Genomic DNA, 24,183 nt, shown 5'->3' with positions numbered 1-24,183 from the left:
TTATATGACATTACTACAGCCGCAACCAGCGCGAGCGTATGGACCAGCTAGAGGTCCAACACCGTATCCGAATGGACCGTAACCTAGCCCATCAACAGCCAAAGGGCCAACACCGTAGCCGAGTGTACCAGCGATACCAGTTGGAGCAATATCTTCAGCCAATATGGTCACGACTCCACTTCCACAGGCGTAATTGACAGCACCAGCACCGGCAGTCGGTAAAGCGCCTTCTAAAGCAACGGCTCCTAAGAATGGTAGAGCGCCAGTGACAGCGAGAGTTCCTTCGATGGCGTTTTCAGATAAAACAGATACTCCACTCGGTGGTATGGCAGATACACTTGATACGCCTAGTCCACCTCCATTGGAAGCTGGAACGGCAGCAGCTTCGAGGCCACAGGGAGCTGCTAAAGGAGCAGATGCCAAAGCAGCACCACAAGGAGCGGCCAGTCTAGATCCAATGTACTGACCAGCGATACACTGTAACAATTATCAATGATAACATTAAAGATTAATTCGATAAAAGAGATTAATAAGTAAATATCAAAATCAAAATAAATTGAAGTAGGCTTTTACAAGCACTTTTGAATCGTCATTTAACAACTATATTAAGTGAAACTATCACCCGTTCGAAATGCAGCTTCTACCGAGAAAAACAACAAAATCAGTAGTTATTTTTTTCAAAATTTAAAAATATAAAGTCATGTTAGTTAAATACAATAATATATGTATCCTATCATATGTATGTTATCAGCAAACAGTTTCAAAATCGATCTGAGATACAGACATAGTTTATACCCTAATCAATAAAACGAATTTAAGTTAAAATCTTTATACAATATAGAACGAATAATAGTTGATTGTCAAAAATATACTTCTAAAATACTGATTTAAAAATCTCAAATACCTGGATCAAGAGGGCATGAGCACAGACAAGGAGTACAGCTTTCATCTTGTTAATAGTTTAATTACTAACTCGGGAATAATATAAACGGGTTAATACCAGCCTTTTATGTAAATTAAAACAGTGAAAACTACTAGCAGTTGTGAAAAGAAACGTGACGATATCGTGATTAGTTAATAGGTCACTGTGTAATTAATATATGTAATGTTTTATGTAATATATATTTATTATATTACATAATAAAATAATTCGTGACGTAATTGAGTCGGTCTTTCTAGGGATTATCCTTAATTCCAAATTTCAGTGGGGCACCTATTTGTTTGCGCTAGCAGGAAATCTAAGGGCCTTTCATGCAACAAACCAATCTGGACTAGTTTATGTTAGTAATTATCATATTCTTATGTCATATGCAATCAGAATCAAAATATACTTTATTCAGGTAGGCGTTTGTAAGTAATTTCGTCACGGTAGCATGCGTAAGCGATCACGTGGCGTCCGCCGAAAGACGGAGAGGGTACCGCTGGTTTTTTAGTGGGTAAACCCGGTGTGTTTGGGCGCACTCGGCGTCCAGGGCTCCGGGGAATCTCACACGCCCCCCACTTTCCATCACGTGGGGGAAGCGCGTAATGCGTTTCTCCAGCGAGAAAAAAAGGCATTTATAAGTACTTTCGAATCGTTACTAAGCAAACTACACATATTAAGGCAAGCTACCATCGCTTCGGAATATATGTTCTACCGAGAAGATCACTCTGAAAAATTTTTAATATTAGTTCTAGGAGACAATTCCGAAATTTTAAAGAAATTATTGTATCAACGACTCATTCACAACATATTAATTATAACATATATTATTCGAAATACATCATATATCAAGCGTATTGAAGCAAAACCACAAGGCCTCCTCTCCCTTTGAGGAGAAGTCAAACTTTCCTTATTTTGCAATAGGCATGAGACAGGTTTTCGTTGAAATTACATACAAGCGGGTTTCCTTCTATTTTATTTCAAGGCTGAGCAAGAGATGAATTATAAACACAAATGAACCCGCATTCATCGGCTATATTGCACGCGTTCTAACCTCTCTCTCCACTAGGCCATCTCGGCTCTTGTATTGAGACAGTCTGTTGGAATTAGCCCCAAACCATCTCCCCAAAAGGGGCCTCCCCCTCCCCCTGTTCTAAGCCCAGCCGTAGGACATTTACAGGCTTGAAATACTTGACTAATATAACGATATCACCTATTTCGTAAAAACCAATGATTAATTAACATTCAATTAAATATTTTGTCATTCAATACATAACATTATTAAGTTATAAAATATATGAAATTATGTCAAACGTTTATAAAAGTATTCCCTTATGTGTCACGTTTTTTTCATAACTAACGATTACATTAAATTAAAAATGTTTAATATAAAAGGCTGATGTATATTCAAATATATATTGTCAACTTTGAAGTGCAACAATAAACATGTACAAGGCTGTGCTTTTGGTCTGCGTTCAGGCGCTTGTCATCCAGGTAAGTCATAAGAGTGATATCAATAAAACCTCCTTGGTTATTTGATAAACCCAAGGCCGAAGCAACGTATTTCTATCAAACTTATCTAAGTAACAGGAGTCTGGAATTTGTAATTGTGTGCAATCCTGTCCCTCGGAAAGCCCGTGAAGCCTCTACGTAAACTCTATCCTATCAAGGATTGGCCGTCCCATCAGATTATGAGAGTGAGGGCATTATTGTGCACCTACGTTTCCCCAAATGGGTACTATAACGCCTGCGTAATGCGCTGGTCATCCTTGAGAGTAACCGTCGCAAATAATGCTCTGGACGACATTAATATTATTATTCTTGTCAAAATTTGCTTCATGACCAATATCACACGTTCAATTAATAATAAGTAGACCTATAATGTCCCATTTAGGCCATGAGATTTATCCATTTTTGGAGAAGGAATCAGATAATATAGACACTGATTTTTGACACTCTGGTTGAGGAATCGAGGACAAATTACCAAGAATGGTATCAAGAAAATAAAACTGTCATAGATTCTGTTGAGCCTTAATAAAAGAACCAATTGATTGATTAGTTGTTATTTTTAAACTGTGTTTTATAAATTAAACATGTTACATATTACTAATGGAAATTTCTCCATTAATTTAAGAAAATATTTTCTTTCAGTCGATCGCTTGTCAGTGTATTGGCGCTGGATTTGCTGCAGCACCCCTGGCATCAGTCGCACCCTGTGCATCAGCTGGCCCCTTTGCTTACGGACCGGCTGCTTTTGCTGCTTCCAATGGAGGCGGTTTTGGAGTATCAAGCGCTTCTCCAATAGCCGCTACTGGTGTATCTGTTCTATCAGAGAACTCAATTGAAGGAGCTCTCACGGTGACTGGAGTTCTGCCATTCTTAGGAACGGTAGCATTAGAAGGTGCACTACCAACTGCTGGTGCCGGTACCGTCTCATACGGCTGTGGCAATGGGGAAGTGGCAATCGTTGCAGAGGACATTGCTCCCATCGGTATTGGAGCTCCACTTGGCTATGCTGATGCCTACGGCTACGGTCCCTATGGCTATGGAGTCGGTCCGGTCCCTGGACCTTACTCTCGTCCTGGATGTGGTTGCCTCATGTAAATAGATAAGGAAGTTGTTATTATTTTTTTAAATAAAGATTTGTTAATAGCTATTACACTTTATTTATTTATTTGATCACTGGTTATGTTTTGTACTTTCTTTTAATTATTGGGAATCAAACAAAACAATAAATTCAAGTTACAAATAAGGATCATAAAGTAAGTCAGAAATAAGCGAGACAAAATAGTTAAAATCTTTTAAACAATTATTTACATAATTTAAAAGTAATTAATAATATTTTAGCGAAGAGATAACGCTCCCTATTATTGAGAGAAGGTTCTCGCTACAGTTTTAACAAGATCCCTTGGTAGTAATAGGGCTCTGTGCAATCACGTCTGGGTAGTTACCACCCACTCGTCAGATATTCTGCCAACAAGCTGCAATACTTGGTATCGTTGTGTTCCGGTTTGTAGTGAGTAGGTCATTGTAACTACAGGCACAAGGGACATCTTCGTTCCCAAGCTCAGCGCCATTATCTATGGGCGATAGTTACCACTAACCATCAGGTGGTCTATTTGCCAAATATCCTGTATCAAAGTAAATTAATGTATTTAGTTTAGTAGTTTTTGTGTTTAGTCGTAAAACATCCTATATCATATGGGGTACCATTGACGTGACGTCACAGACACATTGCATATTGCTTTGTGTTAACTGTGTGGTCTGCCCGCGATCAGATTGGATGACCTTTTGGACGCGCGATCCAGCCAGTAACGGCTGCGTCAGCACATTACCGTCAGTAATACAAGCCATTGTATTGTACGTCATGATTAGTGTTGTATATCGATAGTCTATCGATAGTTTTGTCACGTATACATATTATCGATAGTATTAATAGTTTTTAATGTTATCGTTGAAGGGTATGGTCATTTATTTTGCTTTAAAATTTATAAACACAAGAATATATACAAATGTGACTTAAAAATAGTTACTGTATAAATCTTGACCGCGTGGAATGGTGGCAAAAATACTAGCAGTATTTCTCCGTTGAATCGCAATTCCGATCCTCTGGGCTAAAAACCAATGGGCCCTATCACCAGTGGAGGCGAGGTGTTATACATTTGTTGAAGCATCTTCCAAGGGCAAGTATTTCAATAGTTTTGAGCTATCGATTGTAATATTTTCTTATATTAAGTTATTTAGTAGCCCAAGTAACGATGCTATATTTTAATAAGTTTTATTATTTGAGCGACGGTAAAGAAAATAAGAAAAAATACCTTTGTACCCTTTCTTCTATTTATAAAAAAAAATGTTTATTATTACAAGAACTACCCTCTCCTCAACCTGGACCCAGCGAAATCACAGAAATCATAGGATTTGTTAAAGTATACTCTCAAGTTTCAAAATTGTGTGTCTTCTTGCAGAAGTTCAAAATTTACATAATTACGTACGATCGTGGATGTCCGGAGACGCCTGACAAAACAATAATAATTTTTTAATGATAAATCAAGGTCTCTGTTTTAAAGAAAAAGGAACGATATCTTGACTTCGTCAATATTTTTTCTCGAAATTCATTGAAGTACTATCGATAGTCCAAAACTATTGATACTATATATGATAAAAACGATACTATCCATAGTACTGTCGATAAATAGTTTTCGAGGTCATTTATCGATACTCAAAGTATCGATAGTTCTGCAACATATGACACATATATGTATATGATATGTACATGACGTCACAGAAAAAAAACGTGCCTACTCCATAGTTTCATAACAAAAGTAATGTGATTGTTTTTCTTTACCGATTTATTTTTATTGTTTCCGGTTTATCGGTTTATATGTCTTTGAACGCGTAAACGCTCCAAGTAATTATATTTATAATTAATGAAATATTGTATTTAATTTTGAATGTATGTGTATTGAATTAATGGTCAACCTTAGATATGCATTTATCATAAGTAGACATCGGATTATATGCACTATCAAAATATCAAAATATGCATGCATATATGCACAAAAATGGTGAAATATGCACAATAAAAAACCATTTCTTAATTTGTAATTAATTATAATTTATAAGACCTTGAAAACGTAGAAAAATATAACTTATTTATTATAATTTTTGTTAAAAAATAAACAATAATATATTTTTCCAAGTTTTCCACGGCAAAGTTGTGACGTTTTCTTCTTAATATCAATTCATACGCTGAAAATGACCTTTTGACGTCACCTGACTTTACCGGACAAAACTTGAAATTTGGCGCAATTCCTGTGCCGTTGACAGAGACGTCATTTTCTTTATCCCGTCAAGACCGGGGTTTATTATTTTAGAAGCCTAAAATTTCTATCTAAGACGGAAATTACAAAAATAAGCACTGTTAATGAAAAAGTACCCATATATGCAATAACGCTATAAAAATAGTATTATATGCAAATGCATATATTCCAATGTCTTATCATAAGTAATTAAAAAAGTATAATAACTAGCGCGCACAGTTCTAAGGTTTTATATAAATATATAGCGCCATTTAATATAAAAAAAAGTTGATTCAAAAGTGCTTGTAAAAGCCTACTTGTATAAAATATATTTTGATTTTATTTAATATAATTTATTTTCTGCTATTATTTAGAGCTGATGGCCCAGTGGTTAGAACGCGTGCATCTTAATCGATGATTGCGGGTTCAAAACCAGACAAGCACCGCTGAATATTCATGTGCTAAATTTGTGTTTATAATTCATCTCGTGCTCGGCAGTGAAGGAAAACCTCATACGGAAACCTGCATGTGTCTAATTTGATATAAATTCTGCCACATATGAATTCCACTAACCCGCATTGGAACAGCGTGGTGGAATATGTTCCAAACCTTCTCCTCAAGAGGAGAGGAGACCTTAGTGGGAAATTTACAGGCTGTTGTTGTATTGTTTACGGATTTGATTATTTTCGATAATTATTAATTTACTCATCATATATAGAGAAAGAAACTTCCTTCCAAGAGTATCTATCGTCACTTCCAGTTCTTTAAATATTAATTTGTCATACATACTTATTTTAATCTAAAAAAATATCATTGAAATATAGCACTTAAATCGTAACACGCAAACGTAAACTCGGTTAGTAAAATAGCAAATCGTTTTAAAGGGATCGCTTCCCAAAGATCGTAAACCTATGTTGGGCTCAAGGGAAATCCTCGAAAGATGTGCTTGTGATCTGGTTATACGGATCATATCTTGAGTAAATCTCGATCTATCTAAATGAAAAGCTTTTTTATGTGAAGGTAGGTAGAGCTTAAATGGCCCAGTGGTTAGAACGCGTGTATCTTAACATAAATTCGTCTCATGCTCGGCGGTGAAGAAAAACATCGTGAGGAAATCTGCATGTGTCTAATTTCATCGAAATTCTGCCACATGTGCATTCCACCAACCTGCATTGGAACAGCGTGATGGAATATGTTCCAAACCCTCTCCTTAATGGAAGAGTTACTTATCTCAGCAGTGGGAAATTTACAGGCTGTTACTTTACTTTACTTCTATGTGTAGGTAGGCGGACGAGCTAATGAGCCACTTGACGTTAGTGGTCATCAGATATAGACAAAGAGATGAAGCGAATTTTAAACCGTATTTCGATATTACCTCCGTTTCATCTCTTTCTCACATATCGTACAATCTCTCTGACGCAATACGACACGTGAATGTCGCGTCGGTGGGGAAAAGTCATACGCTACCCTACCGAAAATCAACTTAAGGTAAATATGTCAATTCAGGCCTGCAGTCCAAAAGTGGCCCAATTTTTTTTTGTTTTTTATTATTAACGGATGGCGTCCCATGTAAATTTATGGCGGGGGACGATATGGAACCCCGTAAAAATTCATTTCTTTTGTAAATTTAAGACCAGTCATATGTAATCTTCATTATTCGGTAGTTTACATTCTATCGAAGACAATACAATTCTATCAAACCTCAGTGACAGATGATGGCGCGCGCTTTTTTTTAAACTATTTACGCTACAAGGTACTAATGTATTAGGAGCAAATTATAATAATGTCTTTTTTAAAATAAGATATATTTACTAATACTATAATGGCTATTAGATTATCTAAAAATAATATAGATACTAAATTGAATTACAAACACATATTCAATAAATTAATGCTTTATTATGTTAAAATAGTTAAATATTGTTTTATATATAAATACTAAATTAGATTATAATTACCAGTGCCATAACCGCATCCACACCCACACGTGCCATACACAGAGACTCTGCCAGCGGCTGGCACATCTCCTCCAAATCTTACTGAACCGATGATTGGCACTTGACCAGAGACCAGAGTGTTACCGACCACAGGCATTTCGCCGACTACCGCTATTTCACCATAGCCAGACCCACTGGCTCTATTGATTTGTGTGGATACGTCAAGTGCCAGGTCACCTACATTGTATGAATTCGCAGCCAGGCCAGGTGCTAAAGCAGTTCCAAAACCGGATCCAAGGTTAGGTCCTAAGCCAAGACCTAAGTTAGGTCCTATGCCAGGTCCAAGGCCAGGTCCTAAGCCAAGTCCTAAGCTAGATCCTATACCAGGTCCTATGCCGGATGCCAAGCTATGCGCCAAGCCAGGTCCCAAGCCGTTCGCCAAGCCATGTTGGTAGCCATAGCCATGACCATAAACCGCGTTTATATCACCATAAGCATTTGTACTTGAAAGGCCAGCTCCATAACTTCCATATTGACAAAGCACTTTCTGTAATAAAAAATATCTATATTACTTATTTTGTTACTATCTTTCTTTTTTAATATAACGATTTCCAACTCTACAGTTTTTTTGTTCCTAATTAGCAATAACCAAATTTAAAATTAGAAGCATCAATATGAACGCTTAAAAGATGAACTCATAATGAGTGAATGAATGAATAATAGATTGAAGAGTGAATTAAAAGAAAGACCGGCAATAACGCAAAAATCAGAAAATATATTTTAAGTTTTTTAAGAAAAATCTTACTGTGAACTTTTTAAATTTAAAATTCGAATTCAGAATTTTTTTTAATACTTTAATAGTAATTTGTGCTTTTTTTAATATTTAATACATACCTGCGTTACAAGTGTCTGAATGAGAATGAAAGTTCGAATTGAAAAGTACATAATACTTCGGTTCGATAGTGTCAATTAATTCGATAACTGTTAAACCACAATATTTATCACAAGTTTTTATTACATTTTGTAATTTTTTATCTGTGTGAGATAAAATATTACATAAGGTAACATCTAAACGTTACAATTTACGATAATCATTACAAATGATTGATTAGTTTATCTGTGAATGTTTTGTAATCATTTTAATATAAAAGACGTACTTGATTGAAAAAAATATCAAATTACAATTAAGATTCGTTGAAATCAAACAAAACATGTCTTTCAAAATAGTATTCTGTCTCTCAACTGTTCTCCTTCAGGTAGTATATTAATTATTATTATTGAATTAATAACATTTCATAAATTTATATTTTTTTTTCTTTGTGGCTTTTATGTGTGCCAAGAAGACACAGATTATTTCGCCAATGGCACGTGGGATAAAGTATTATTATAGTTTGACATATTTACTTTTTTTTATTATAAGTCTTGCATCCGAATTTAAACAGCCAATAATTTAGTAATCTTCTACATGTAAGCAATTATTTTGATGCGTCTGTAATGATTATTTCCGGTTACGATATTGAATAAACAAATCGTTTTGCTTACGAATGGTAGATTTTTCTACGAGGCGTAATTCGTATTTAGTCAACGTAAAACCTTATATAAACGGTTTTATGGTTCGTAACAAATGTAATCGTTTACTGATGAAAAAGGATTTATAAATTGATTTTTTTTTTTGTTACAGACGATATCAGGACAATACATCGGTAAAGGATTTAATGGTGGCGTCATCGGTGCTGGGTTAGCTGCTGCCGAAAATGCTGCCCTGGCTAACAGCTTGGCCTATGGCGCACCCTTGGCCGCAAACGGCTTAGCATATGAAGCAATGGCAGCCAATGGACCCTATGGACCTAATTTAGCTCCTGGCTCCAGTATCACAAACGGCGGTGGTTTCAGAGTAACAAGCTCCTCTCCAATCCCAGCAAGTGGTGTTTCAGTGCAGTCTGAAAATTTAGTGATTGAAGGTCCATTGGCAGTCTCAGGCCAGTTACCGTTCTTGGGTGTAGTGGCATTGGAAGGCCCACTGCCAGCTGCTGGCCAGGGTGCAGTTGCATATGGCTGTGGTAATGGTAATGTTGGCATCGTGAACGAAGGTGTTGAGCCAGTGGTAGCTCCAGCATACGCTAATGGGCTCCCAAATGGTCTCGGTTACAATGGTCTTCCTAATGCGTTAGGCTACGGGCCAATTTATTAAGTTTATTTATATTTATAATTATTAAATAAATTACTAATTTATTCTACTACGGATTTTTATTGATTTACCCAAAGAAATTGATTTCGAAATATAACGATGGAATTGATAAATGTCACTTAGTTTCTTGCATTATCAACGAACCAAAGCCGAATTTAGAAGAAGGAATCCGGGGCTTGAATTTCCGCTCTTCCATGGGTAAGGGACTTCTATACCATTAATGTCTGAAATAAAAAAAACATCCCAATTCGGTCGGGTAACATATTTAAATATATGTTTACATAATCTTAATCGCAGTGGTTTTAGTGGATTAGAATCCCACGAAACCCGGTTTCCTCGCCAGAGGAACGGTACTCTTCTTTACTTCGTCTTTACTGACGGTACACTGCGTGAGGAAAAAAAAGAAAAAAGAGAGTTCCTTATTTACATCTAATTGAGACTATTAACGCTTACATCTTTTTCTTTATCTGCCCCCATTATATTAAGCTAATTATTAAAATTTATTTTGTGAAAGAAAGTATCTTCATGAGAAATAAATTTCATCATGAGAAATTGAAAGAAATCAGTCATAAACGCACACATAAAATAAAATAAAAAGCCTTTTATTTCTTACACAATGCTGCTTTAAGTACAATTCCGAAAAAAGAAAGATTATGACTATTAAGAAAAAATTAAGTAAATACCTGCATACTATTTTTTACAATCTATAGTATTTATAGCAAGAACCCCTCCTCAGGTGAAGCCTACTCTAAAGAAGTCCATTTTTCTCGGTCTTGTGCTATTTGCAGCCAGCAGGGGCCAGCGATTTTTACGATATCATCTTCCCATCTCAGACAAGGTCTGCCTCTGTGGCGCTTGCCCTGGGGGCCCTTCCATTCGGTTACCCATCTCTTGTCAGCTAGTCTCGCAACATGCCCTGCCCACTTTTTTGCAAAGCATAAAGCATTTTTGGCTTTGGTGAATTGCCTGATTTTTGTGTGGCGAATTTAATTTGTTTCCCAACGTAATTATCTGTATATTTCAAATTGTCATTGTCTATTGATATTTTTATTTGTGCTGTTTGTCATGAACATTGTTTTTGAGAGATTAATTTCTAGACCTACCTCTTTGCTGGCTGCGCTTAGTGAATCAAGCATGGTTTGTAATTGTACGTGAGATTCTGAGAGCAGTGCAAAGTCATCAGCGAAGCGTAGATGGTTCAAATATTTGCCTTTTATGTTGAGTTGTTGTTGTTGTTATGTTGTCCCAGTTAAGTTTGCTTATTATTGACACTAGAATAGTCTCATAAGACACATCATATTATTATATATAGCACCTTTGTTGGTATTGGAATAAATTCTTAAAAGCAAAAACGTCGGACATATTTGAAGGAATTGGTAGAATGAACACTGAACCTGCCCTTAAGAGAAAAAGGGGCTTCGCCTTCTAAGCAAGCTAGGAATATGTCAAAAAACACTAAACATATACCAAAATAACATTTTTCAAAATTTTTAAAATTTTGGTCTATCTGCTTATTTGTGCTTATTTGCTAATCTCTGAAACGGTTGGACCGACTTACACTGGCATATTATAATTTTAATTTATTTTAATGGGATGATGGCCTTGAACTCTAAATTATGATTATCTGTGCAATAATAAATATACTAATTTACGACAATGACGAAAACTGATGACGAAGATGAAAATGTCGTTCTAAAATCATTATGTTCTGTTCATTTGAAAAGAGCATCTATGCGAGTTTCCAAAATGGTGGTAGTTTTTAAATATAGACGATTCAAAAACGCTTCATTGTGAAGTTTACTTGAATCAAATTGATTTGATTTTGATTTTGTAATGATGTGTGATATGTCCAAACATGTTTATCAATATGACACAATTATTGATGTCATTGTTTGATATTCGGCTGAAATAAACGTGACAATTTTATAAACAATTCGATCTTGATACATAATTGTGATGAAATTACATTATACCAGTTAGATCGTTTGACAACTTTGTGATTTCGTACTGAGTAATTTTTTTTTATGGAATAGGTTAGCGGGCATATGAGCCACCTGATGATAAGCGGTCATCATCACCCATATACAGTGACGCTGTAAGAAATATTAACTATTCCTTACATCGTCAATGCGCCACCAACCTTGGGAACTAAGATGTAGTTACACTGACTCACTCACCGTTCAAGTCGGAACTCAAGAATACTGCGTTTTGTTGTTTAGCGGTAGAATGTCTGATGAGTCGGTGGTACCTACCCAGACGGGCTTGCACAAGGCCTTAATATGTTTTTTTATAAAATTATGTTTTACGTTCTACTTTTATTAATAACTAGTGACCCGCCCCGGCTTCGCATGGGTGAAATGCTTTGACATCACTTTACAAATATCTAAAATTATCAATGTTTCTTAACTATACAATCCATGTATTATATACAAAAACCTTTCTTTCGAATCACTGTATCTATTAAAAAAACTGCATCAAAATCCGTTGCGCAGTTTCAAAGATTTAAGCATCCATATGGATATAGGTACAGAGAAAGCGACTTTGTTTTATACTATGTAGGGAAGATACATTAAAAAGATATACTACTACGTGTGTATCAATCAAATCATTCGAGCAAATGGAATTAGGTCCTAGATTCTTCTTGAAGAGAAAGGAGGCCTTAGCCCAACAGGAATATTTGCAGGCTGTTATTTTAATTGTATTATAAACATAATTTGATTATAAAATAACGTAATCAATAAACGATAATAAGAGTTGATGTAAATTAATAAAATTTTGAAATTGAATATTTATTTTACAATACACATAAAATTATGCAATTATAAAAATATATATAATTACGGTTAGCCGAAAAATAATCATTCAATTTTGATCATTTCTTTTATTAAAAACGATCGAAAATATTGACTTAAAAAACCGTTAAAGATGTTTATCAGAAATTTTTGCGTTCTATTTTCAACCATAACGATTCAGGTAATTTTATCCCATTATTTGAACTAAGAACATAACGTAACAAACTTCTTTTTAAATACATATGACGTTTTATTAATCTGTATTTGAATTCCCTCCAGTCAAATTTCTTTCAGTTATTTTTTTTTTAATATGGAACGTATAGATTGTCATTTCCAATATTTGTAATATTCTAAATTCAAAACTTTACCTTCCAGATGATTGCTGGGCAATGCTTAAGAAGTGCGTATGGAACTGGCGTATACAGCAACGAAATCGCTGCAGCAAATTTAGTCGCTGAAACGGCAGCTTTAGCAAACGCTGCAGCCGCTGGAATTGCATACGGACCAGTTGCTAATGCTCTAGCATATGCACCAGTATACGAACCCATCTGTTCTGTGGGAATACCTGGACTCACCTTCGGTCTAACCTTGGCTGAACTCGCCGCATCAAATGGAAACGGCCTCCGCGTCAGAAGCGGCTCACCCATACCACCCAGCGGTGTATCAGTGGAATCAGATAACATGCTTATTGAAGGTCCATTAGCTGTTAGTGGTCAATTGCCGTTCTTAGGTGTGGTGGCTTTGGAAGGTAACCTACCAGCTGCTGGAGCTGGTGCAGTAGCTTATGGTTGTGGCAATGGAAATGTTGGAATTGTGAACGAGAATGTGGCCCCAGTTGCAGCAGGATATCCAAACGCCTACGTCCCGGGATACCCCAGTGCTGCTCTTGCACCTGGATATCCCAACGCTTTAGGCCTCCCTGGATACCCCGCTGGACCGGGATGTGGCTGTGCCGCTGTATATTAATAATATTTACTATTTTATTTATTTAATAAATTGTTGATTTTGTTATTATTTATTTTGTATTTTCATTTAAATTTAAGCTATCTCAATCAAATTTTTTCTAAATAAAAAAAACCGCCTTCAAAAATGAACTAAAAAGAAAAAAATAATCAGTTACATCCATATCCAATTAACGATTTTTTAATCACCTCTCAAAGTCGGTGCCAACATTGCTAACATAGGTACATAATACATACATACAAAAAGTAAATCTATTTATTGTATAGATGACACCATTAGACAAACCTTACTATCGATACAAATGAAATGATTTCAATATAGGAATTTATTTACTTTATTGGCACCGACTTCAAAAGATGATTAAAAAATTGTAAATTGGATATGGATGTAACTGATTATTTTTTTCTTTTTAGTTCATTTTTGAAGGCGGTTTTTTTTTTATAAAAATTTATTTAATGCTTTTCAGTGTTTTTTTTACATTTATAATTACAATTGGTAGTGTTTGTCATTCACTTTATTATATTCAGTACATTTCGGCTTTCGACTCTAAATATAACTCAACGCCGTTTCAATACGATGTGGACTGCAACTCAAATTAAGCGTTACCTAAGTTACAATAGCTTAATGTTAACTGCTCATCACCAATTAGACAATACCATTTTTCCCGATGCAATGCCGTTAATCATTGAGGAATTCTCCTGGTAATCCACCATCAGCTAGACTTCATCATAGGCATGTTTACTAACATCAATTGCTTGGCGACTATCTTAAAGAAATAGAACTAAACCCGTAAAATAGTTACTTACTAATAGGTTCTGATTACCAGTTGTGGTCTTCATCATCAGTTCCACTTCATCAAATGTCACTTTTCGTGAGCATATGACCAAGGCACTTTGAATAAAACCGAAATCACTATAGGTGTGCCTATAAAATTTGAGGAGTTCCCTTGATTTCTCCAAGATCCCATCATCAGATCCTGATCTCCTGACAATGGGACCACCTGTAAAACATGCCCTTTCAAACAAAAAAAGAATTGTCAAAATCGGCCCAGCCATCTTCGAGTAATTCGGTAACATAATAAAAAAAAAAGAAAAAAAAAAGGCCCCGACGAATTGAGAACCTCCTCCTTTTTTTGAAGTCGGTTAAAAATCAAAATGAACTTTATTCAAGTAGGCTTTTACAAACACTATTGAATCGTCATGTAACAACTAAGTGAAGTCATAATCGTGTAATTTACCCTTTATTGAGGGTAGAAAGGTAATGAGAATATATGTATATGACGTTTACTGCAAATCTGACGATGTGTATGTGTGTGTATGAAGAAATTAACATTAATCTCTTTAGAAGTTAAGATGTTAAAGGTTAAAAATAAACTAACTCAATTTCACGGTACTTACTTTAATTAGCGCTACTTTTTTCCTAGTGGCAGATTTACCAATAGGCTAAGTAGGCTGGAGCCGAAATGTGTTATTATCTTACAGAAAATAAAAATAAACACTTATATATATATAAATATATATTATTTATTATTATATTATTTATATGTATATAAATTACGTCCGTAACCCGTATACTCGTCACTACATAGCGAGTTGGAAAAATAATCTAGTAACTGACAGAAATATCACCTAGTTTACAATCAATCGGAAAAAATCGATGTGATGAGGACGATAGAACACAAATCATAAATGTTGCAAAAAAAAAGTAGGGGTGGCAAAAAATGAATTGCCTACTAGCCTACTAGCGGCAGATTTGTAAATCCGCCACTGCTTTTTCCCTATACCCAAGATAACCTATAGTTGATGTATGATGTAAATACTACTCTATAAATCTCCAATATTTATTATGATATTGTATTATTTTTCATGTATATCTTAATTTTATTTTTCATACATAAAACCTAATTGTGATATGAGGTTAGCAGAAAAAAGGTTTTAATGTCTGGTATTGAGTATTGAGGTGAGGTTAGGAGAGGAAAGTAAAAAAATTTTCTCGGTTGTCAAAATATGAATGCATTTGAATGTTCCATGACATTGATCACTTTGATAAAATCAGTGATAGTCATTGTATATGCACTAGAAGTAAGGATAAGCTTATAACGCCAAGTTTCCGGCTCCGCAAAGTCAATAAATTCTTGGGGCAAGGTATCTGTTTCTATAATAAAATTCCGCAGACATTTTTAACTTTACCGTCTCGAAAATTCAAATCGTTTATAAAAAATACATTGGTGAAAAAGGCGTATTATTCGATACAAGATTTTGTAGATGATAAAAAAGCGTGAAATTAATACCTGTTGACTTCCAGGCAGGATATATTAATTTAAATAATTGTATTAACTAACATGACTGTATTTATTTTAAATGTTGAAAAAGATTAACAACTGAGTTTCTTTGACGATTCAAAAGTATCATAAAAGGAAAAGGTTTTCCTTTACTATCAAATCAAATCAATTAATCAAATCAAAATAAACTTTATTCAATTAGGCTTTTACAAGGACTTTTGAATCGTCATTTAACAATTAAGTGAAGCTACCAACGGTTCGGAAAGTAGCTTCTACTGAGAAGAACCGACAAGAAACTCAGTAATTACTCTTTTGTAAAATTTAAAACATACAAAAAATATCGAGCATGGTAATATTAATAAACACAAATTAAGTATATGTTATTTAGAATGGTACTTGCATTTGAACCAATTACCATTGCTCAGGATTCACGCGTTCTAACCACTGGGTCATCTCAGCTAATTAATATTAATTAATTGCTGATTTCAATGCAGGTTAGTATGAAAATCAATGTTCAAACTACTTAGGAAACCTCTTTGTTTTTATAGGTGTATCTGACCCGGCCACACGTAGCTGTTTCTACGTTATACGTTTATGATAATGTTTTGACGTATGATTGCTCTGAAACAATTACATGTCAAAATATTGTTTATGGAAATAAAAAAGTGTAATTAAAATATTAATTGCAACTCAAGCTCTTTGTAAGGCAATAATTAAAAAAAAATCACCGTCTTAAAATTCTATTTTAGAATAACATAATAAAGAGGTTACATTCGAATCAATATTCAGAGGCATTTGCAAGATGCCCGTTAAAAAAAACACACTTGCCTTCATAGCTGTAGAAATAATTTCATTTAATTTTTTAATACAATTGTTAATTATCACTTAAAATTACTGGCAAATATCACTAATAATCATTCAGAATTTGGATAACTTAAGGGAAAGAATAGAATTAAATTCAGAATAATTTAAGGAGTAATAAAATTAAACAGATTTAGGTATCAATGACTACTATCAAATGATAAAACTTGAGGATAATAAGATACTATGATAAATTAAAATATGCGTTCAGTAACATTTTCTTCTACTACTAAGTAAGTAGTAGAAGAAGAAGTAGAAGACGGTTATCATGTTATGGTGGAGTGTGTCCGAAACGAAGTTGAAAGGTCTCTTATGATATTTGGAATGGAATAAATTTACATGAGATCGGAAAATGTAACAGTATTTTAGCTTTTCCTCAATCGGATGAGGCACAATTGTTGCCTTGTTTTATTAGCTATTAAGCGAAGATAATTTTGCATGATGTAATAAGACTGTGTTCCAATGAAGGTGGCGTGATCACATTTGATCAAACCTTCTATAATAAAGGAAGATTTTTAAAAAAAGAAACATTTTCTTCTCTGAATGACAAATGTTTTTTTTTTTATTTAACCATTTAAACCATTTATTTTGCTACACACATACATTACATAGATTATACAGGAAAAAATTAAATTTTAAGAACACAGTGTAGGTAGCAAGGGGTTCATCTCAGTATAAGCTGTGCTAATGCACATCACTGATTTTCAGATGGCCCCTGACTATTGGGTAAACATAAACATATGCGCGTACACGAAAATAAATAAAAGAAATTATAAGAACAAAAACTAAAAGTAAAAAGCCAAAAGCCAAAAAAGAAAAACATCACAAGGAACTTAGAGATAAGATAGACAGACAGACAGACAGACTTAGACATTTATTATTATTTCAATAATAATAAACGAAAGGATGACACTTATGTTGGTTAATAATAACGAACATAGTGCCATCCTTTCGTTTTCAATCTTTACGATATTCGACAATATAGAAAAAAAAGAAATAATGACAATAAAAAAAAAACATTAAATTTATGTATTTAATATAGGTATATATGAAAAAAGACCTCGAATCCCCTTAATTTTTTATTACGATAAAGGTCAGTATAAGCAATGAAATAAAACCTTCATTTTTCAATCAACATCTTTATTAACTAATCAAATATTAACATTATATTTATATTAATTAACAATACTTAATAAATAAATAAAATTACATAAGTTTTTACTACTTGTAACATCGTTGAAACACTGAAACGGTTCTTCCCCGTAATTAATTTATACCTTCAAGATTTAACAAGATAAATTAATTTAAGAGCACACTTCAACAAAAGATATAAGATCTATTCATAGGATAACATGATAATCAATTATCAATAGACAAATGAATATTAATATTAATCAAAATTTCATTATTAACACAAAACTGGAAATCTGTCCAATAATATAAAACAATGATAATAATTTAAAATAACTTATTATAACCTAGTTGTTACTCACGGTTTCGATCGCGTTTTATGTTGGTTGTCATGTGTTCAGCAAAAAGTAGCCTATGTTCTTTCTCGTAGTTCAAGTTTGCTTCATACCAGATTTCATCAAATTCGATTCAGAGGTTTGGTGGTAAAGGAGCGACAGACAGACAGAGTTACTTTCACATTTATAACAGTAGTATATTCTCATTCTAATAACAGACCTATTCTGTACGAATACTCACAAGTCACAGCGAAACGAAAACGTATCGTGTAAAATATGTGGCCAACGGTTCTTCAAAGCGTGAGACGGTGACCACCTTTAAATACAACAAAACATTGTTTCATCTGAGTTGGCCTTAAAAACTTCCCAAGTGAGATACGAAACGTTTTCCAGAATAGTAGCGAATCCGGTTTTAACTAGTAAAATCCACGTGATCCATAAGGACTTAGTCTGGTTTTAGTAGGTTTTCCAGATACATCAGGATATCTGTGTGTTGTCTTGCCCCCATATCCGGTAGGCCCAACTTGTGCAATGGGAGGATAGTCTTCATTTAAAATGGCAACAGTGCCATCACCACAGCCATATGAAACAGCGCCAATACCAGTAGATGGCAATGTGCCTTCTAAAGATACAGTTCCTAAAAATGGCAACTCGCCATTGACTGATAGTGGGCCTTCAATCACCATGTTTTCTGTTTCAATGAAAATGCCATTCACGCCAATTGGTGATGAACTTCTCACGGAGAAGCCAGCACAGCGAGATGCTGCTAGTTTGTCTAAAGTCAGCCCATAGACCGTACCGTCGTATGCATTGGCTGGAACAGTATTGGCAGGCCCGTAAATACTACTGGCAATAGTATCATAAGGTAATGTATTAGCAGGATATGCTGCATTTGGAAAGTTAAAACCATATCCTTTTTCAGCAGTATAAGTATTGATTGTGTTTCTTTTAAATCCATTATTTATTGAACTGGCAATAAATTGGCATGTTGTTTTCTGGAAATTAATAAAAACAATATTATTTGTATGCATTATGTATCTTACTAAATATGCATTCAAAATTATCTCTAGTTTTATTTTGAGATTGCTAGAAAAATCGATTTTAAATTATTTATTTTTGTTTAGTGAATAAAAACATTAAGCTGAAAACCTACGCTAGAGGAAAGTGTACACTTCTCCTTCAGATAATGCTTGGCCTTAACTTAAACGATAGAGCTAGGTACTCTGTACTAGCTTCAAATGACAGAATGCTATATGCGACATTGCATAAAATCATCATAACATTTATAGAACACAAGTGTCAAAATAGCATATCAAATTTCTACAGTACCGCTATTTTTTATGTTACGTTAATTTATAGCAGATTTGATATAGATAATTAAATCTTACCTGAATGACAGCGAGAGCACAGATAATAATAAATTTAAATGTCATGTTGACTTTTGTTTTTTTTTTAAAAAAAGCAAAAGTCTAATGAATCGTTTGTACGATACTCTAGTTTTTTTATAGTTAAAATAAAATCATTGTGTCTCAACTATTGAATAATGAGAATATTCGTTTGAATAATTGATTAAAATTAGGAATCGATATTGCAAGCGATAGGGTTCTCAAGCAAAACGAAAACAATAGAAATTTGTTAATCGTCTATAATAAATTATCGAAGTAAGAAATATCTTCCTAGAATCCATATTGCTTATGAAGCAAATCTATCTTATATATTTGATGGTGGTAGATTGGACTATTGATTGTTTGGCTTTGTACAAATCCTATAGCCAAACAACACTTAGATTAGTCATTGGTCGCCAATATTGGCGTATTGGCGATATGCGAAAAGTTTATTATTTTTACACTGCTTATGAAGGCTACTTACTATCATGTAACAAATTTGTAAGTCTGCCTACATATATTAATTTACAAACGATACATTCTAACATAAAAAATAGTAAATTGTCATGAACTAAAATGCAAGTATGCAATTTATTTTTCTATTATGCAATTTATTAATCAATCTGCTGAATATTAGCGATAATTTTATACATAAATTAAAATTATTTTTTAAAGTAAGTACAAAGTAACTCTGTCTGTCTGTCTGTCTGTCTGTCTGTCTGTTTGATGCCTGCACCTGACGATATATAGGAACATAGGGACAGAGAAAGCAAATTTGTTTTATACTATGTAGTGATTAAACAAAAGGTATAATAAATCACGTGCATCTAATAAGAAGATTTTGCCCAAAGTTCTACAACTACGTTATAAATAAATACACTCCATACATTTTTCATTTCAAATTTTAACAGAACTAAATCATTTTTGATTGTTATAGCGCGTTATTGTGTAAACAGCTTGCACAGCTATGGGCAAACGGCGCGGGCGCGACCTTGCGCAAACTCAAAACATTATGCAATCACTGATATACAAAGACATTTGCTATCTGTTTTCGCTAATATTTAGTATTAAATTTTATTACTTAAAATTTTCTGTCGATTGACTTAAAACATGAATTTGCTCAATAAAACGCCGCATTTAAGTTTGCGCAGTCAAACCATAATCATAAAGTCACATACATGATAAGGGAGCTATTTATTCATTGGCTCTATTAAAATTCCACAGACATTTTTAACTTTGCAGTTTCATAAATTTAAATCATTTGTAAATAATAGATTGGTAAAGAAGGTATACTATTCAATACAAGATTATACAGACGATAAAAAAGCGTGGAATTAATACTTGCTGATATCCAGGCGGGATATATTACATACATGTAATTGTAATTAAGTAACATGACTGTATTTTTAAATGTTGAAAAAGAGTAACTATTGAGTGTCTTGCCGGTTCTTCGCGTTGAAATCTTCTTTCCGAACCGGTGATAGCTTCGTTTAAAATAGTTGTTAAATGACGATTCAAAAGTATCTGTAAAGTTGTTTTGATTTGATTCTACTATGTATGTATGTATATAAGTATATCAATATACAGACTTTGCCGGTTCGGTAGTCTAGTATACGCCTTTTAACTTTTGACTTTGCGGATTGTGGGAAATTTTCAGACTGTTGTTGTTTTTCGTTTGGTACCAAGATATTGGGCATCTGATCCAGTGTTTCTGTAAAATTTACCTACTAGGATTCGTGTCCTAATATTCTCAATAACTACCCAGAGTGTGGAATATGGAAGTGTGTTACAACGCACATTTAATTATTTTTAATTAAAATTTTAAATTAAAAATTATACTTTATACTACGTACTTGGACAACATGGCACTGCAATGGGGTCGGTGACGTCACTTTCTTGTATTTTAATATGTGGTACGTATAGTAGAAAAGCAAGGTTCATAAGAAAGTGACTTCATCCCGGCCAATCGGAAACGTTTTGTGTCACGTGACAAACGATTGAAAAAATGCATTTTTATTAATGGATTTTTGAATAAATTAAGTATTATTTTCAACTTTCGTTAGTCAATAACCATTTTTAAACTCATAATATACCCTGATTACAATAATTCACAATTTATTTTTAGCATTGTCAAACAGCCTATTGTGTAAGCTTTCGTATAGTAGGTATATGTCTTTTTTTCATTTTACGTATGTTATACCTTGTTTAATTTTAATAAAATTGTGTAATTAGTATCAGTGAAAACTTAGCTGATGCATGTTTTATTATATATCATTATGCCTTAAGTGTGATATCATTGCTTTTTCCCTGAAATAAAAAAAAAATAAGAAAGTGTAAGAAATTTTTTATTTTTATTTTTGAAAATGCGTAAAGGCATTAATTGTTATTATATTTTTATTAATAACAATTACCTAATGACCGTACACGATTAATTCAAATCTATTTATTTATCAAGAGTCATGTATTACGTTGAAAACTTCTTGAAAACATTAAATTAAGCAATACAGATAAGATTGATAGTTTATTGTTGAAAAATTACTCAAAAACGTTGATAAAATATCGTCGAAAGTATATAATGTATGTTTTGTGTAAAAAAACATCATTTATATTAAAACTTTTATAAAATGAAGTTTATAATTGCGATCTGTCTACATGCTGTCATTTTTAATGTAAGTCATGAACTTTTATAATATAATACCTTAGATATATACATGACTAGTTTGAGTATCATGTAACCGGCTCGATCGATTTCGATGGAATTTGATGGATAGTTCTTAGGTATATTCTTAGTTATACTATTATCCATTTATATTATTGTATATTTTTGGATTTCTTACATAGAAAGTATAATAGTGATATTTTGTAACTGCATAATTTATTCAAACAATACATGACTTACTAGATGTCGCCCGCGACTCCGGGGTGTTAGGGGGTTTCTGACATGTGTTAGGTAAATTACTAGACATCCGGTTTAAATTTCATTGGTTTTATTGAGCGACAGACAAACAGTACATAATGTAGAAAAGAAGCTTCCACTATATTATGTTACCACACAATGTAATTATGATAACTATGTAATGGTTTCATTGTTAAGAAATATCTCTATATATTATTTTAGTAATCTGTCATTTGTTTCTTAAAATCAATATCTTTTATTGTAATATGTATTTGATAAAATTATGATTTATTAAAAAAGAAAGCTCTTGTTATTGAGAAGGCTTCTTTAAAATTATTATTAATGTGTTTTAATTATTATTTTTTACAGAATGTCTGTAGTATGCCCGTGCTACAGAATGGAAACAGCATGAACCAATACCTGCCAAATAAACCCGGTATAAGTAATACATTTGCAAACGTGCCAAGCACGTTTGGCAATATGAACTGTGTACCGAATGCAAATGAACCAACATTCAACATGAATTACATTCCAAACAATTTAGCCAACGAAGCAATATCGAATACAAATCTGCTTGCCAGTGCTAATTCCGCTTTAGCAAATGAAATGATTGGCAATGCAGTAATATCGAGCGCAAACTTCATCCCCTTGGCAAATTTGCCAAGTGGGTTTGCAAACAACTTTCCAATGAGTCCTATGATATCTGAAATAGTGCCATCTCTGCAATATGGTGACATTACAATGGGTGGTGAGTTACCGATTGGTGGTACGATCAAAGTTTGCGGTTGCTTCCCAGTTTATGGCATGGTAACAGTTGATGGTAGCGTGCCATCAGCTGGCACGGCGGTTGTCGCTGAATCGTTTAGTAAGCCAGGAATGCCATGTCCTGGTATAGCGATCATGTAATAATGTAATTTAATATTTATATACATTGTAAATACTATTATTATCAACTGTTGTGATTTTTATTTAAAAAAATATAATAAATTTTATGAAAACACTATTTCTTTTGTATTTAACCTTTGTTCTTATACAACATACAATTATATTACACATGAGATTTGCCCGCAACTTATTTAAAAAAAAGTTATTGTTCAGTTCACACATTTTACTATAACTTCTGTATTAGACAGCTTTTGTGATGTTAAGTCGTTGGTTTATAAATATTTCTAAAATAAATGTAGACTAAGTAACTCCTTAATACATTCTCTATCTGCCAGTGAAAGTCCCTTCAAAATATTTTCAGTCGTTACAGAGATTCGAAAAAACAGACAAACAAAAATAAAAAAATATGTATTTCGATATATGTACCGTGTATGTGCATATGTTATACATACATACGTTATGGTAAAAAGCGGTCATATTAATATTAAAAACAGACACTCGAATTTTATTATATGTATAGATTACATAATAATTGTAACAGTCTGTATAATAGGCTATTTGACAATTCGAAAAATAAATTGTGAACTATTGTAATCGATGTATATTATGAGTTTATAAATGGTTATTTACCAAAGAAAGTTGAAAATAATACCTAATTTATTCAAAAATCCATAAATAAAAATGAATTTTTTCAAACGTTTGTCACGTGACACAAAACGCTCCTGATTGGCCGGGCTTATTATGAAGTCACTTTCTTGTAAACTTTGCTTTTCTAATATATGTACCACAGATTAAAATACAGGAAAGT

General features: G+C 33.5%; 6 protein-coding genes across 6 annotated transcripts; 4 read left to right on the top strand and 2 right to left on the bottom strand.

Moving 5' to 3' along the window:
• On the bottom strand, positions 1–949 carry LOC124540990 (chorion class B protein PC10-like). The gene is made up of 2 exons (XM_047118762.1): positions 905–949; positions 1–477 (listed from the first exon to the last, which is right to left on the bottom strand). Exons 1-2 carry the CDS (start codon positions 947–949, stop codon positions 1–3), a joined length of 522 nt encoding a protein of 173 aa, XP_046974718.1.
• A 1,419-nt stretch (positions 950–2,368) lies between these two features.
• On the top strand, positions 2,369–3,526 carry LOC124540989 (chorion class B protein M3A5-like). Its single transcript, XM_047118761.1, has 2 exons — positions 2,369–2,416; positions 3,074–3,526. Exons 1-2 carry the CDS (start codon positions 2,369–2,371, stop codon positions 3,524–3,526), a joined length of 501 nt encoding a protein of 166 aa, XP_046974717.1.
• Positions 3,527–7,659: 4,133 nt separating this feature from the next.
• Positions 7,660–8,753, bottom strand: LOC124540988 (chorion class A proteins Ld9-like). The gene is made up of 2 exons (XM_047118760.1): positions 8,745–8,753; positions 7,660–8,205 (listed from the first exon to the last, which is right to left on the bottom strand). The coding sequence occupies exons 1-2, from the start codon at positions 8,751–8,753 to the stop codon at positions 7,660–7,662; spliced, it is 555 nt and encodes a 184-aa protein (XP_046974716.1).
• A 116-nt stretch (positions 8,754–8,869) lies between these two features.
• Positions 8,870–9,849, top strand: LOC124540987 (chorion class B protein PC10-like). Its single transcript, XM_047118758.1, has 2 exons — positions 8,870–8,914; positions 9,340–9,849. The coding sequence occupies exons 1-2, from the start codon at positions 8,870–8,872 to the stop codon at positions 9,847–9,849; spliced, it is 555 nt and encodes a 184-aa protein (XP_046974714.1).
• Positions 9,850–13,013: 3,164 nt separating this feature from the next.
• Positions 13,014–13,604, top strand: LOC124540986 (chorion class B protein PC10-like). The gene has a single exon (XM_047118757.1). It carries the CDS (start codon positions 13,014–13,016, stop codon positions 13,602–13,604), a length of 591 nt encoding a protein of 196 aa, XP_046974713.1.
• Positions 13,605–22,177: 8,573 nt separating this feature from the next.
• Positions 22,178–23,396, top strand: LOC124540985. Its single transcript, XM_047118756.1, has 2 exons — positions 22,178–22,263; positions 22,860–23,396. The coding sequence occupies exons 1-2, from the start codon at positions 22,219–22,221 to the stop codon at positions 23,394–23,396; spliced, it is 582 nt and encodes a 193-aa protein (XP_046974712.1). The 5' UTR covers positions 22,178–22,218.
• Positions 23,397–24,183: the final 787 nt, after the last annotated feature.

The sequence above is a fragment of the Vanessa cardui genome, chromosome 27, assembly GCF_905220365.1.
Source record: "Vanessa cardui chromosome 27, ilVanCard2.1, whole genome shotgun sequence".
NCBI classification, from domain to species: domain Eukaryota; kingdom Metazoa; phylum Arthropoda; class Insecta; order Lepidoptera; family Nymphalidae; genus Vanessa; species Vanessa cardui.
The sequence above is the reverse complement of the archived record's forward strand: the minus strand, read 5'-3'. Positions and strand labels throughout refer to the sequence as shown.